This window comes from Gorilla gorilla, chromosome 3 (assembly GCF_029281585.2).
Source record: "Gorilla gorilla gorilla isolate KB3781 chromosome 3, NHGRI_mGorGor1-v2.1_pri, whole genome shotgun sequence".
Classification (NCBI taxonomy): Eukaryota; Metazoa; Chordata; class Mammalia; order Primates; family Hominidae; genus Gorilla; species Gorilla gorilla.
In genome coordinates, this window is record NC_073227.2 from 114,902,462 (window position 1) to 114,920,062 (window position 17,601).

The 17,601-nt window shown below is 37.2% G+C and overlaps 1 protein-coding gene across 14 annotated transcripts in view; it reads left to right on the forward strand.

Annotated features, from left to right (window-relative positions):
* Window positions 1–17,601, forward strand: part of PDLIM5 (PDZ and LIM domain 5) — a 216,555-nt gene that overhangs the window by 138,910 nt on the left and 60,044 nt on the right. For 6 of the 14 annotated variants that reach the window (XM_055385648.2, XM_019025348.4, XM_055385655.2 and 3 more), the window contains one exon: window positions 17,403–17,522. The exons of the other annotated variants lie outside the window; for them this stretch is intronic. In XM_055385648.2, the coding sequence (XP_055241623.2) occupies window positions 17,403–17,522 (120 nt within the window). The remainder of the gene's footprint in view (window positions 1–17,402; window positions 17,523–17,601) is intronic. 14 annotated transcript variants of the gene reach the window in all.

Consider the following 17,601-nt stretch of genomic DNA (forward strand, 5'->3'; position numbering starts at 1 on the left):
GGGAGACAAGTGTGGAAAGGAGCATGGCAAGAATACAGAACAGAAAGGTCAGTGTGGCTGGAGTCCAGGCTAGGCAGGGAAGTGTGCTAGAAAAACAGAACTCCTGTACATAGACAAAACACTTATATTCCCATTCCTATCCATAGCATTTTAAATGGGAAATTACTATATCATATCTAACTGCTTGCAAATAAAATTAGAAAATGAAGAAGCAGGGAGGTTAGTCAGGCTGCTAATTGCAGTGTGCTCATCTAGTTGGTACCAGCCCTGATTATTAACAATTTAATATTTTTCCTGTTGAGACCCAATGAAGACCTAGAAAAGAGAGGCATAAATATATGTTGGTAACATGAATGTAGGGAACACAAACAGAATATCCTGCAGAGCATACATAAAGCCATACAGAAAATACGAAAACACTTTGGTGTATTACATTTGACATATGATGCTCTTCACAATAGTGATGAATTTGAGGATTTAGTCTTCTCTGTAAAATCTTAGCTAGAATTGTCTGGACACTTTGCTTTTGTTTATCCCATTCCAGAAAATTCCTTAAACCAAGTAAATAATTTCCTTGCACATTCTTTCCAAAATAGGGATCATAGCATTTTTTTCTTGGTTAGAAGTAGTAAGAAGCAGCAAGTGATAAATTCTGGGGTTTAGACTGAGATTTGTAACTCACTGATTACTTTGTGTCCCCAAGTTTCCACTTCTTTAAAATATGGAGTTGGAATCTGTGGTGGACACTGTGCTGCCCACTCAGATACCACTTCAGTGGAGGACTTGATACCTCTGCTGATGGGAGTGTCGTAGGCAGACAGCCTTCACGTGCCAGCCCCTTCACAAATCACCTCAGCTGCAGACAGTCCCTCTTCAAGACCCTAGGCTTGGTGGTGCTGCCCACATGCAGTGAACTAATTGATAAGTGGGAAGAGAGGGAAGTAAAAAACCTGGTTATTTCATCCCAATTAAGACCAACTTGGAGGGACCATTCTAGCTCCTGAGCTGCTGTGGTGTCAGCTGAGGCTGTCCTAAGTTTTGTTTGCAACTCCACCTCTCCTACCCACTCCTGCTTGCTTTTCTGTCCTTTCCCCTTCACGGTTGTTGACCCTAGAGACATTTCTTAATAAGCATCCTGCATGCTAAGCGCTAAGCTCTGCTTTCTGGAGAACCTGATCTGCAAAAGAATCATATTTTTGTAGACCCCAGTTTAGACCTCAGTTGCACAGATTCTCTTTTATTCATCTTCTCATCACTTTCTTTGCCTTGGTCACTTCTCATCTTTTCTCCTTAGATCTTCAACCCAGATCACAAACACAGCATTTAGAAGTCTTCAAAGTAAAAGATCAGTTAAGGGAGGACTGAAAGTCATGTAGAAGTCAAAAGGAACATGCATTTACTTTATTTTTTTGCCTTAAATTAAGGATGTTTATTTGTTGACTTCATCACAGGCAGCCTAAGAGTAATGAGCAAGCAAATGTATTTAGAAATCAAATATAATCAGAGATATGTGAATGAAGCAATGAAATGAGAAGCTTCAAAATGGGAAATTAGGATTTACTGAGTAAATGTAATAAACGCTTAAAACAGGAAAGCAGTACTTAAAATATTATGATTTTATATGTTATGGTCTTCCATATATAGCATTTGGAATCTTAAGTATTAGCCATTTAATTTCACTTAATAAATTTGGTTAGAACACATCTGTTTTCTTCACATCCTTAAAAGTTTACTTCTAGTTCTCTCCTGGGGAGATTCTGTTGCTGAGTAGCCTTTGGAAATGTGTAGGCTACTGTACAGACATTAAAAGGAAGGAGGATGCTAAATATCTTGTAATGCACTGAAGAATCCCACAGACTGAAGAATCATCCAGCCCAATATGCCAATTGTGTGCTACTGAGAATGACTGCATTGAGTGTAAATATTCCCTTTTCCAAGTTTTGTTTTGTTTTGTTTTGTTTTTTGAGACAGAGTCTCGCTTTGTCACCCAGGCTAGAGTGCAGTGGCGCCATCATGGCTCACTGCACCTCGACCTCCCAGGCTCAAGTGATCCTCCCACCTCAGCCTCCCAAGTAGCTGGAACTACAGGCACACACCACCACACCTGGCTAATTTTTTGTAAAGGCAGGATTTTGCCATGTTGCCCAGGCTGGTCTCGAACTCTTGGCAATCTGCCTGCCTCAGCCTCCCGAAGTCCTAGAATCGTCGGTGTGAGCCATTGCGTCTGGCCTAGATTTTCTTATTCCTTCCCACAATCATACATTCTCACCTACAGAGCGCCCTCTCCACTGCCCCACCCCACAGTAGGAATAATTTTGTCACCTCTGAACTTACATGCTACACAATTTTTACCTCTCATTTGACACTTGCTTTTCTAGTTTGTCTTATGGATATTGGTCTACATGTCTTAAGTTTCCTACCGAAGTTTGAGCTCTTTAAAAACAAAAGTCTTAGTGTAATAGTATAAATTGGAAGGAAAAGGCATTCTAGTAGTCATCGTATTTCTTCCTGGATGCAACTGTAGCTGTGTAAGTAAAGGCCTAGCAATTCAATGAAATGACTAATCTTGAAGGTGGTTGTTAAGATTATAAAATTCATCTCTGGTGAACTGTTTCTTCAGTTAGAAATATACTGTTGTCAGTCAGTTTAGGCTGCCACAAGATACACAGACTGGTTAGGTGGGACAGTAGAAACTTATTATCTCATAGTTCTGGAGACTGTAAGTTCTAGGTCAAGGTGCCAGCAGAGTTGGTGTCTGTTGAGGCCTTTCCTCACGGTTGTATATGGCCACTGTCTCACTGTGTCTCCTCACGTGGCTTTTTCTCTGTGGGGGCACAGAGAAAGAGTGAAAGCTCTGGGGTCTGTTCTTCTCATGAAAGCTCTGGGGTCTCTTCTTCTCATGAGGACATCAGTTCTATTGGGTCAGGGTCCCACCCTTATGACTTCATTTAACCTTAATTGCCTCTTTAAAGGACCTATCTCCAAATAGTCACATTGGGGGTTAGGGCTTCAACATATGAATAATGGAGGGATACAGTTCGGTCCATAACATTCACTAACTGTCTTTGTATACTAATCCTCATTTTGACAGATTGTCATTTAAGAAAAAGTTATTCTTAAGTAGAATCATTGACTTGGACCCAATTGGAAGCATTGTTGTCACCTCTCTTTTGGTGCTTCCTTTTTACCTTTGGATGACAGGTATCTGTTTCCATATTCTCTTTTCTCAACTACAGTAAAAGTTCTTTGAATGTGAGAATTTTAGTATGCCCCACCATGTTTGGTACTAAAAGTTACTAATTATATATAATTGCATATTTTTCCAATTCTCTAATTTTAGGGAAGTTGTTTACAGCGTGGCACACACTATCTCTAATGGAATATAAGTTCGATATAAATATCAAGACATTAAACTATCAAAACATTAATACCTATATTGAAAGTAAAGTGAAACCATACCTAAGTCACTTGAAAGGGGAATTGTACTTTGTTGGAGTAATCTAATTGCCAAAAGTTGACACTTTTTTCTTGATATTTTCTGTTTGTTAATTAGTGAAAGACTTTTTTTCATTAAATGAACATTTGTTTTTTAATGTCTTCCTTTGTGTTTTTGGTGTGTTTCAACATGAAGAGCATGGTGATTCCCATGAGGAGAGAATAACAATTTTAGAAATAGGTATATGAGATGCTTAGTTAGTGCTCTGAACAGAAATACTAATAGAGAAAATTTTATCATTAATAAGGAAATGTTTAAATATAAGAATCTAATCTACAACATTGATTTAAAAGAGGCAACAGCCATCTTATCAGTAACTATTAATAATAGAAAGTTATTAATAATATATGGCCTACCAGAATAGAGAATTGTGGGAGACCATAGAAAATTTTATTTAGAGATAATTATGTTATACATGCACACACACACACACATTTATGCCGAAAAATCATATTGTCAAATTATATTTAAGTTAAAAAATGTTTTTCTTGATCTCACCATGTTCTCAATTTTCTACTATATTATAATAATATCAATCTTTGTAGTTTCAAATTTTTAATGCTATATATAAGTATAAAGTGGTATTTTAGTTTAGCAAAAGGATATCTAAAATAATGATCAAAACATTTTTATCAGTCTTTTCTTTATCTCCCTTGCTTAAAGAATGATGGGTTCTGATTTTTCACATATTTATTATGGTTGTATTAGTCTGTTCTCATACTGCTAAAAAGAACTACCTGAGACAGTAATTTATGAGGAAGCGGTTTGATTGACTCATAGTTCCACAGGCTTAACAGGAATCATGGGTGGGAGTCCTCAGGAAACTTACAATCATGGTGGAAGGTGAAGGGGAAGCTGGTACATCTTCACAATGGTGGAGCAGGAGAGAGAGAGAAGGGGGAGGTGCCACACACTTTTAAACAACCAGATCTCATGAGAACAATCTCACTGTCACAAGAACAGCATGGGAAAACCACCCCAATGATCCAGTTACCTCCTGCCAGGTCCCTCCCTCAACACGTGGGGATTACAATTTGACATGTGGTTTGGGTGGGGACACAGAGCCAAACCATATCAATGGTTAAGAATTATAAGGTATGATATGGCTTCCCAATTGTCAAAGAATTAAAATGCTCATTAGGAGAGGAGTGACTGCTTCTCCCTTTAGTAGAAAAACAATTCAAACTCAGGTTACCAGTTACAATACACAAACTAAAACAGTTATGTTGAGCCGGGAAACCGTCTTCTTATAGGCTATCTTCTAGCACCAAATAATGTCCACATGATTTCTGGCTGCAGGCCATCAGAATGGAATTTTAGCACTGGAAGAATAGAGTTAATGTTACTTCTTAAGGAGAAACCTATTACCTTTGTACATTCATTGAAAATTTAGGAAGCATAAATTACATATTTCTGAACATACTGTTTTGTAAGTTTTTTTTAAAACTTTGTTGATATTCATTGACCCACACAAAATAGATTAATGAAGAAATAGTTTGCTGACCCATCCCATGTCTTCATTATTGCTGTGTTTCACAAACATACTGGTGTCTTGTGACATATCCTTATTAAGTAAGACACGTTAGTTGAGTATATTACCTAAAGCTGCTATTCTTAATAAGCTATGCAAAGAAAGCAGGAATTATTCCCTAGCCTGATATTTGCACATATTTTCATGAGATAAGAATTAGCAATTGGACTTGCCCCAAAAAATAGAACAGCAAGATACATTCCCACAAAATATGTTTGCCAACCTGTAAAAAAACCACCTGTCAAAAAATGGTGTATATGATCAAGTAATTTTTGTCTCTTGCAAAATATGGAATATTTGTAATTGATCTTTGATTTTCTGCTGGTTGAGTGTACTGTTTTATGCAAATACTGTTTTGCTGACTACAATGTAAAGGTCGCCATCTATTGAACATAAGTAATTACTACACTTCAGTTCCTTGTGAGACTAGTACTTAAAAATTATTGAGCCAAGAAACATAGTTCCTATGTATTTTCACATCCAAATTGTTTAATTCTGCTTAATGCTGGAAATGCCTGTTGTTGTTGTTGTTTACCAAATTAAACGTGTACTATTAGCACTTATAAAGATCTGTTATTTATAAAAGTCAGTGTTCGTAATATGCCAAGTTGGCTTTCATAATCCCAGAATATTCACCACGTTCCTTAGAGGCAGAATTTTGTCAGACCGGTAGTCCTTCTCTTATAATGCTGTTTGGATAAGTTGTTTTCCATTTCACCTTTAGAGAAGTAAATTACACAATAAAATTATTTTATTGAATTAAACCAGATAATTAAAGAAACTTATGTTTACTAAAACTCAGTATTGAAGAAGACTCCTGCACTTTAGTTTTTTTTTTTTCTTCAGAAGAAATCACAACTTCAAAAGTTAATTAAGAGCATTGATGATAGGCAGACTTCAAAATCATGGAAGGCTTAATTTCTATCTTTTGCTGCTATTCTAGTTTATGTATTTCAGACACATTGCAGGTTTCAGAAGTCCAAGTTTTCCTACTTTTATATTATGTGAAGGTTTGTTTATTAGAATGATATGATTTTATAAAAGAAAATTGGACCAATATATTATATTATATAGTATAAAGCATATGACAGGTATGGATATTTAGACATCTTCACTTTCCTTTTAGTCAAATTAAAGAACTATCTACAAATTGCTTTTATCTAAAAATTAGTCTCATGTGTCCATGTATTCTCTTTTGTGTTTTTCTATTTTTGTATCTATTAAAGGGTATCGTTTGAATGCTACTCCTGTGTCCAACTCTGTAATAGGTGTTCATCTCACAGATGCACCTAATTAACTACTCCCAAAGATTCTGAATTTATATCTTTGAACAGAAGAATGTGTTAAAACTAAGGTGACACCTGTTGCGGAATTTTCAAGTTAGTGGTACACACTTATTTTGCCTCTTCACACACTTTATTCTTTATCCTGATACGCTAGTAATTTATAAGAAGAAAAAAATTGAGACTAAATTTCTGAAAGATTTTAATGTCTTCAGGTAGCTGTGTATCATTGGTTAGACAGTGAGTGAACTTGAAGCTTTAATACAGAGAAGTAACACTTAAGCAAATTTGGTGGAATCAAGTTTACCCTTGGCTTACAGCAGTGGAATCACATACTTGTTAAAATCAGCAAAGCTCTTAGCAGGGATGTTGGAGCAGCATCACAGGTATGTTTACAAAAAGTACACCCACCAACAGTAAAACCAAAAATCCTTTATATATGAAAGGTAAAACAATCAGATAACATCTATTCAAGGGATAAGTAAAAAACAGAAGTGATGTCGTCAAGGGTGATGGTGAAACTAATAAATGCTCTGTGTTGAAAGACAGCAAATAAAAATAACCAAAACCCAGAGGTTTATTTATATCCTGGAGGGATTTGAAGCCCCCCATACAGAAAGTGATTCTAAATGGTTCTCACTAGACTCTTTTTCTTAATGACTTACCGCTCAGGGTATGTAGAGGACTTACAGATGAGATTCACTGAGTACTATCTGCATTTGTTTCAAATCCTGGATGGGAAAGAAAATAGAAGAGTGGTAAAAGGAAAATATAGTACTGATTTTCAAAAAAGGAAAAAAAAGTTAACTTCTAACCATAAACTAATTTGAACTTGAGATCATCTGGAAAAAAGTCAAGTAGGCATTCTGAAAAGCATGGCTAGTGAGCACTGAGAAGAGGAGGGCAGAATTGCCAAGACCCAGAATAAGTTCTCAAGAAACACATCACATCCAACTTAACACATTTTGGATAGATTGGGGGAGATGTTAATTTTAACAATTGATCAAAGAAAGACCCTTAAAATTCCTTTGAATTTAATAATGAAATGAGGTTGATAAGTATGTTTTTAAATGCATAAAAGGTTGAAGTAGTTTGACCAAAGAATATTGTTTAAAGGATTAATTAGTGACTTGGATGAGGAGATCCACAACTTGCTGCCTATATTTGTGAGTACCATGAAGCAGGGAGATATAGCATACATGTTCAATAACCAATAAGGTTGGCAAACCTAAATATTAAAGGAGAAGTGGGAATTTTAAAAGAAAATAAACCCAGTAAGAGTTAGTCATGTAGTATGGCTCCTAAAATGATAAGCAGTACTGTTCTGCACTAGTAAATCCCACCTGGTGGCATATTATGCTAGTCCTTGACATTAATCTCTGACAATTACATAGATAATCCCAAGAAAATCAACTGAAGACTCACTGAGACAATTAAGCTGTCTTTGGGTGAGAAGCAGTTATATGAGTAGTTGATATTAGATGATAATCTGGGCTGGTTCTTTGACCTAAATCCAAGTGGGTCTTTTCCTCTAAACATTCTCCTTTAGTCTCAGGCCTCACTTATTAGCAGTGGCCCCTGCTCGTGTTTAGCATATATTATATCTAATAAATACATCCAACAAATGTTTATGAGGCACTTATTTGTGCTGGTTTCTAGGAAAATGAAGATGCTATTATGAACTTAGTCTAGTAGAGCAGACATGCAATAAAAAAGGAAAATAAGGAAAAATACAGTTTTAGGTTATGATATATTCTATAAAGTAGTATAGTACAACATGAATATAATGAGGGGAGGGGAAGAGTAAGGTCATTAGACTCTAGTTAGAGAAAAAGAAAACAATTTGAGCTGAAATGTGAGTGCCCTGAAAGAGTCAGTCATGAGGATGTGGAGATGTCCTCTCCAGGCAGAAGGAACAGCAAATGCAGAGTCCCTGAGACAGGAATCAGATGGTGTGTTTAGGGAACTGAAAAAGAGCCATTATGAGTGGGGCATAGTAAATAAGAGAGAGAATGATAAGAGATTACGTGAAGTAGTCAGGGGCCAGATTATTGACTGCCTTGTAGGTTGTGTTAAGGAGTTCAGATTATTTTTCTAATTAAATGAGAGGCCCAATATAGGACTGTAGTCATAGGAGTAACATCTGATGTATATTTTTAACAGATCACCCTGAATACTATGGAAAATTAATTGTAAGGGAGAAATAATGGGAGCAGGAGACTGTTAAGAGTATCCCCGTAGTTCAGGTAAGCAATGTAGTGGCCGTGGAGATGGAGAGCATTGGATAGGTTTGTATTTTAGAGAAAGAGCTGATAGGTGTATAGAAATACTGAGGTGGAGGGTAATGGAGAGTGGAAAATTGGTAAGTCAGTGAATTTGTAAGGAATTAGTTCAGTTGATAAGAGCTAATGAGACTGGTCAGAGTTAATTTGGTACAGTAAAAAAAGCTAATAGAATCGAGAGATAGCAGACTGAGTGAGGAAAAAAAAGGGTCCTTAAAATTTAGATTTCAGACATGTTGTACTTGTTGATGAAAAATGAAAGGTTATGAATTTTGGAGTGCATGCTGATATATTGTAGGTGTAAGGCTTACCCTTAGGGGAATGTATCATTAAAGTGAAGAAATCAAAGAATTCAATAGTAAGATTATTTATTCAGTGATTGTGCATGATTATAGAAATAATCATGAGAGATTGTTGGAATGGGGTAAAGAGGAAGGCAGTCAGGAGCTAAAACAAACAGTGGGTGAGGTAGAGACAAACAGTGGGAAGGCCATATAGTGAATGGTATAGTGAGCCTCCAAGGACTTGGGATTTTGGAGGATCAAAGATGACTGATAGTTAAAACAGTAATGAGGAGGACACTTGCTCCATCTCCAGGTTTATAAGAATAAGGCATATGAAAGAAAAAGCAACATCTGTTTGAAGAGACTGTAAAGAAGATATAGTAAAACAGTAATGGGTTTGTGAGGGCTGTGATAGATGGTGAAGTGATTAGATTAGGAGATGCACAAGGCAGTGAAGAAATAAGAGTCCAGAAGATGCTGGATGACCCAAGGGATTTGAACTTCTGGTTGTGGCAGGTAAACAAGGGTAAGTGGGAAGCATGATGTGATTAATCCTCAGAGTCCATTACAGGAAAATGGATACTAGAATGTAAGCTTCATGAGGGCAGGAAATTAAAGTAGACAATAGGATGTGTGAAGGTGCTTGACACAAAGTGGGAATTCAAGTAATTGTTTTTTGTTATTGAATGAATGAGTGAATGCAATGAGTGATTGAATGGGTGCGTTTGGGACATATGATCCAGAATATTTGGCTAGTGAGTGTGTAGCCACTTGGCTATTGTTCTGTAATGCCAACAGGACACTCTCACTGGAGCATGAGGTACTGTGCTGGCTTTCTTAAGACGTGGCCTCTTTAAGGATTCACTGTGGGTGGCTGTTCAGTGGGACACATTCAGACGTATTCTTTCATATTTTCAAACAGGTAACTTGACTCAACACTATTTATTAAATAATACATGCCTTTCTCCTCTTTATCCCGAATCTGAAAAATACCTTTATTGTTTATAAATTCTTTTTCTAATATTAGGATTATGTTAAAACTACAAAATGGCAGATTTTTGTCGCATATAAGAAGCTATTTCTAACTAGTATAAATCTCTGAAGTCATGGATCAGAATGATCCAGTGAAGAAGCTGATGATGAAAAGTGAGAGGGCCTAAGGTTAGTGGTAAGTGCCCTGCAGTTACTGAGGGAGTCATGCTTTTATCAGGGGATTGCTCCAAGTGACTTTTAAGTTGTCATTATACCTTAAAATCTTCATATTATATTTGCATTTTGTATAGATAAAAAATGCTCATTCTTTACCTGGCTTTAGACCCTATAGAACATTTTCTATATAGAGATCAAAGAATACTCTAGATAACTAAAGAATTTACAAAATATTAAGTATTGAACACTTAATAATAATAAAATCCATTATGGAGTGGCAACAGCAGAGAAATGTGTAAGAGTTATAAAGCCATAGTTTGAAAGATGTGAGAAAATGGAAAATGTCATCAAAGAGGAAATTCTTTCCCTAATACAAATGTCTTAGTTAGATCAAGCTGCTAGAACAAAAATATCATGGACTGGGTGGCTTAAACAACAAACAGTTATTTCTCATAGTTCTGGAGGCTGGGAAGTCAAGATCGAGGTACCTGTACACTCAGTGTCTGGTGAGGGACTGCTTCCTAGTTCATAGATGATGCCTTCTCACTGTATCCTCATATGGTAGGAGAGAGGGAGCTCTCTGAGGTGTCTCTTATAAGGGACCCCATTCATGAGCGCTTTCTGCCTGTGTGACCTAATCATCTTCCAGAGGCCTCACCTCCTAATACTATCACATAGGGCGTTAGGATTTTGACATATGATTTGGGTCTGGGGGGACACAAACGTTCACTGTATAACAACAAATAATAAGTTCCAATTCCTTCAGCAATATCCCTTTTTGTTTGCCTATCTTTTCCTTGCTTAAGTAAGTGGGAAGCTCCTAGAAAAATGATTTCTTTGAGTTAGTCCTTCTTTGTTCTTACAAAAAATCAACCTCATTTTGGGTAGTATTTTCATGTTTGATAATTTATTTCATAACCTTTTAGCCTCTAAGATCCAGTCCTCCTTGTCTGCCATGTGCAAAGCAAGGATAACTCTACTTGCTTATTTTTAAATTCTCAAGATGCCATCTATGTAATAAATGTAGAATTAGCAGGCTCAAGTAACATTTTCAGGCTGCTACAGAAACAAAGACTATTGAAAATCAATTAATAAATGGATAGCTCATGATTGAGAGTACCAGAAATTCCCACCTGAGGGTTAGTTGATTTAGTTTTCCAGAAGGGAGATCATAGTTACAAATGAGCAAACTCAACGTATTTATTGTCAGGAAGCCAGCAGAAAATACTTATTTTTTTCACATGCCTAGCAGTTTCCTTGGCTAAAATAAATAGCTTTGCTATGCCAGTGAACCCCAAAAGGGCAGAATCTAGCTATGACCCTGATATATTCTAGTTTCTGCTTAGCAATATTATTACATAAAAGTTTGCTTTGTGGAAGTAGAATACCAAGGACAATTTATTGTCATTTTCCTCCTTTACCTTTTAATAAAACGTATATTTCAAGGTTTGTGAATTTTTCCTCTTATTGAAAACTCGTCGTGTGGGTATGTAATAAGTCACTCTATTTGATCATTTTATCGTATTTATATTCAGAAATAGGAAGCATTTAAAATTTTAATTGAAGATCCTATTTTTATGCTGTAAAAGAAAATGTTTGCATTATTTTTAAGATTTTTTTAAGGTTCACATTTGTGACAGATTTCTTCTTACATAGTTTGCATATAATTCCATCAAAATCTGGATGACCCAAATTAACATTTTGAAATTTTATTACTGATAGAGAACTTTACCATCCTGCAGCCTGGTTTCTTTTTGAGACGGAGTTTCGCTGTCTCATCCAGGCTGGAATGCAATGGCAGGATCTTGGCTCACTGCAACCTCCGCCTCCCAGGTTCAAGTGATTCTCCTGCCTCAGCCTCCTGAGTAGCTGGGATTACAGGCACCCACCACCCACCCAGCTAATTTTTATATTTTTTTTAGTAGAGACGGAGTTTTGCCATGTTGGCCAGGCTGGTCTTGAACTCCTGACCTCAGGTGATCCACCCGCCTTGGCCTCCCAAAGTGCTGGGATTACAGGTGTGAGCCACCACACCAGGCCCGTGCAGCCTGGTTTTTGTTCTCCTCATTCCACTGAAGTTATTCTAACCATGGGTGCCAGTACAGTAGCTCCACCATATACCAAAGTACTAACTTTAGTAAATTACCAAGGATAATTTTAGTACCAGGGTTGAAAGATTATTGGAAGGATTAAATATGATGATACATATTAAGCGATGAAAAAGTATTTGCTTTTATTATTAACAAATGATTTACGTGTAAGTTAAAAAGTAAAGTAAAAGTAATAATATTATCATTAATGACCAAGAGCCTGAATCCTGGAAGAACTTAGTTTGTTCAAGACATTGTACAGGTAGTCTAATGTGACTGGAGTTCAGTGAATAACGGGAAAATTGGTGTGGAAAGATAATTGAGAGGTTGATCATAACAGGTCATTTGGGGATTTTGTAGAGCATGTTAAGCACTTTGGGTATTATCTTAACTGCAGTAGGAATTTGTTGCAAGGTTTTAATCAAAAGAATGATTTGATAAAATGTGTTTTGTTGTTTTTTCTTAAGGCACATGGGCTATACTAAACCATGCCAGAAAACACAGGGGCTAGAAGGGGCAGGATTTGGCAAGAGAGAAGCAAGAGAGCAGTTAGACAGTTCTTAAATCACTAGTATAAGTTAGTGCTTATCATAGTCTGGATGAGAGAGGGTGGTAGCAGAGAAATGGGGTAGATGGATGGTGTGATGAGAAAAACTTGGGACTGTAATGCCCCCCCCCCCCCCCAACCCTCCGCAAACTGGGAAAACTGGGACGTTGCCAAGAGAATGACTTGGACAAGTCCAGCTTGATGAGTAGATGAGTTTATTAGGACATACATACAGGGCACTGCTGGACAGCAGCAGTATGGCTCCAAGAGATCCACACCGCCTCCCATCTCTAGGCTGCTTTTAAGCTAATTTTCTGGCTTTTTGCCGTGTATGTGTGTGCGCACACGCGCATGTATGAGTGTGATGGGACTTTTTTCCTTGGTATATTCCCAGCCATGCCTCAGGATGTTTGCGTTCTCAGGGACCCCTGCTTCTCAGCTAGGCACCATGGCCTTAGCTAACTGCCTGGCCCTCAAGTTTCAAGCATTGAATATAACACCCTTAAGTAACCTGGTAGGGGACCCATCACACCACTGATGGATTAAAAATATAAATTTGGAAGTAGAGTCATTTGGACATGGTGAAAGATGATTTGAGACAGAGAGATATTAGAGGTATTAATAACTAAAGGGCAATTCAAAATATGGGCTACTGCTCATAGGAGACAGCTGGGCTAGATATAAATCTGGACATTAGGTGGTGTTAAAGCTACAGGACAGAGTAATGTCACTGTACTAATGATAGCAGAGTACAGAGAAATAAAGCCTAGGACAGAGAACTCTCAGGAAACAGAATAGCCAGTGAAATACTACTGAAAACAGGCAGGTAAATAGGGTTGAAGCACGGATGACAGGAAAAGAGAAGCAGTAGTCAATTGAGCCAGACACTAAGTAAAATGAGGAATGTGCACAAAAAGACAAATATTGTATGATTCCACTGATAGGAGGTATCCAATATAGTCATCTTCGGGTCAGGCTTAGGAGGTATCTAATGTAGTCATCTTCGGGCCGGGCATGGTGGCTCACGCCTGTAATCCCAGCACTTTGGGAGGCCAAGGCAGGCGGATCACTGGAGGTCGGGAGTTCGAGACCAGCCTGACCAACATGGAGAAACCCCGTCTCTACTAAAAACACAAAAATTAGCCAGGTGTGGTGGCGCATACCTGTAGTCCCAGCTATTCGGGAGGCTGAGGCAGGAGAATCATTTGAACCAGGGAGGTGGAGGTTGCAGTGAGCTGGGATTGTGCCACTGTACTCCAGCCTGGGTGACAGAGTGAGGCTCTGTCTCCAAAAATAAATTAAAGTAGTCATCTTCATAGAAACAGTAGAATGGTGCTGGTTACCACAGGCTAGGGGGAGGGGGAAGGGGTAGTTGTTCAATGGGTATAGAGTTTCGAATATGCAAGATGAAAAACTTCTGGAGATCTCTTCCACAATAATGTGAACGTACTTCACACTACTGACTGTGTACTTGAAAGTCGTTAAGATAGTAAGTTTCATGTTATGTATTTTTTACCACAGTTTTTAAAATGAGGAATGCAAATTGTCCATTGAATTTAGCCACAAGAAGGTCATCAGTGACCTTAGCAAGATGCAGTTTCATAGAGTGTTGGGGGTTGGGGTCTAGTTGAGATGGCTGAAGACTGACAGTCAAGTGAGTATAATGTTATTTCAGAGTCTGGCTGGTAAGTGGAACAGGAAAATAGAAAGTAAAGATAGTCTGTTGTTTTTAAGAGAAACTACAGCATTTTAAAAGAGGACTCAAAGCATCCAGTAGAGAAGGAGAGATGGATTAATCGAGGCCACTGAGATTAAGGGAGGAGGTGGAGTACACAGCATAAGAATGTTGCTCTTGGGCAGTTGTCCGGACTAGGGGATAGAAAAAGAATTCTTCTTACTGGTCCTACAGGATGGTAAGGATGGTAAATTAGTAGATGGACAACTCACACCTGATTTGCTGGACAGATTGTTCACAAGGGTCCGTAATGAACAAGTGCAGAGATGGTGCAGAAATAGACACAATGCATGAATAGCTCTTTGTTCATGTATCCTGAGAAAAGCAAGCCAAAAGGGAAAGACTTTATCTGGGAAAGAGGAAGTCTTCATACCCTTCTCTGGTGAGAAATGAAAACTCATTTAAGCAAGACAAGGTGGAAAATTTGGCTGCTGCAGATATGCTATTAATCAGAGCTTCTTCCAACCTAAAAGGGGTAAACACTGGGGAATGTCAGAATGAGAACAGATACTGATGTTTGTTCCATAGTAAATGAGGTAGTTTAAGATTTTGTCTTAAGTCAGGTTTTTAGAGTTTGGCTAAGCAATGAAGAGATAATCGATATGTGTAACACATGGGAAACTTCCCAAGTGCGTTTGCTTGGAAGATGACTTGGAGATCATCTTCAAAGGTATTTCATGATTTATATGAAATTTATTCTCAAATTTATTCTCAAATGGCACTCAGCTTTTTTCCAATCAGCATATTTCTTGGAGATGTTGGAAGACTCAGCTTCTCCAACTCACTCCCTTTTCTTTTTTTTTTTTTAATCTGTCCTGTGGTAATATGTAGATATTGATAATAATTTATAACCATATTTTCTTTTTTCCTGAAATATTTGTAAATTTTTAATATTAAAAAAGATATTTATTTAAAGATATTTTGGGAGCACTATTCATTTCTTTCAAGTTATCATGTGTCCACTTAGGCAAAAATCTGTTTAGTCAGAATTGTGACACAGTCTCTAGAAGGTACAAATACTTTTCAATTTACAAATATTGTGAATTCGTTATTTGGAAAAAATAAATTTCAAGCTTTTATTTCACAAATATTTGTTAACTTTATGGTAAGCACTTTGTTACACTTCATGTATATCAGTAACTATTGGTATCAGGGAGCTTCTAGTCTGCCGAGACTGTCTGGATTTAAACAAATAACGACACAAATTGTATAATAATAATAACAAATTATATGAGTAAAAAGTACAGACTGCTATGACAGCACATGACAGGGGCAGCTAAGGTGGCTTGGGGAATCAGGGAGGCTTCTGGGAGGAGGTGACATTTAAACTGAGGCCAGAAGGATGCCTTGGAGTTATCCCAGTGAGGGTGTGGTAGAGTGAGGGCTGAGGACAGTGAGGAGTAGGAGACTGTGCAGAGGCCAGGAGGGGGATAGAAGCAGGGCCTATTTCAAAAAGAGTTGGAAGGCCCGGTGGACTAGAGCAAGCCAAAGACAGTGGACAAGCTTCGTGATATAATGCTGAAGAACAGGTAGCCCAAGATCACTTAGAGCAGGGCTAGAAGGTCTAAGCAACAGACATGATCACATTTGTATTTTTCAGAGTTCACTCTGGTAGCTGTGTAGAGAAGTTATTTTCTAGGACAGGGGTCAGCAAATTTTTTTCTGTAAAGGTCCAGATAGGAAATGTGCTAGATTTTTCAGGCCATATGGTCTGTCACAATTAGTCAGTTCTCATATCATATGAAAGTAGCCATAGACATATGAAGAATGAACCTGGCTATGTTCCAATAACGTTCCAATAAAACCTTATTTATGGATGCTGAAATTTGAATTTTATATAATTTTTGTGTGTCATCGTATTATTATTTCGATTTTCTTAACCATTAACCATTTAAAAATATGAAAACTATTCTTAGGCCATACAAAGACAGGCAGGGCCTGAATTTGGCCAGCATGCCGTGGTTTGCTGGCCCATGTTATGGTTTTTATATTTCTTAGTCTCTTAACCTTTCTGCTCTACCTCTTAAATAATGTTTTAGTTCTATCATGACATTTTTCTTCAACTGTCTACGTTTTTTCAACACTGTGGTAAAGGTATGACTAATGTGAAATAAAAAACAGGAATATAACCTCTCCTTTTCTATTTTTTAATCCATTTGAAAATCAGTGTAACATGACTGACCATTCTATTTTTTTATCCACAGACTTTTTCTTTTTTAATGGCTAATTTTGTATTTTTTCTGTTTTATTTTTCTTCGCAAAGTTTTATACTTGGTGCTTTCTTTTTTTTGAACTTAACATTGAGTTCTTCATTTTTTCTTTACCTGGCAATAGTTCTTCTAGAATTTACTTCTGGCATTCTATATAAAAAATAGTACAGATATCAGAAAATTAAAGTAAAGAATACTCAAAGCAAAGCCCTACGATTGCATGCCACCATCTGTTGTATGAGCAGATAAAATAGTTTGTTTACATCAAGATACACAACATCCATATAATTTCAGATCTACAGACGGAACATTCTGATGTGAAACTTTTGGTTGCTTTCTTATAGGACACTTTTAGGTAGCTGTCTCACAATGTTCTGGAAAACATTATATAGTGGAAATAATACAGACAGACCTGGTCCAAATTTCACCTGACCCTTACTAGATGTATGGTATTGGGCAACTTAATTAACTTCTTGGAGCCTAAGTTTTTTTAAAGCATTCAAAACACGTAGTCAGTGAATGGGAATTTCCACCTCCTTTTCCCCTGTAAGCATAATATTTTATTACATAGAAGTAGCCATATTAAAGAATTTTGGGGGAAAACAGCCCATATTTTGTGGTGGCAGAAGTGTTGGTTTTTGTTTTAACCATTTGTAGATGTGAAGTAAAAGAAAACCAATAGTGTTCCCAAAATTGAACTAATAGACATTTAAAAGATGGTATAGATGATAAATGTCTTTTGTACTTTTCATTAATATTTCCTTTGCCTTATATATTTTACTTCTGAAAACTTAGGTTTGACAGTGCTCTGGAAGACCTACCTAAGAGTGGACCTCACCCACCTGCAACTCCTCAGGTGTTAACTATTGGTAGCCAAGTGGCCACACTTTCTAAAGTAGCAACTACTTATTCTAGGTAGACTCTTCCTTCTTGGTGTTTCTAAATTTCAAAGCTGGTAGTGAATTTAAATACACTAAACTGTTTGAAAAAGAAA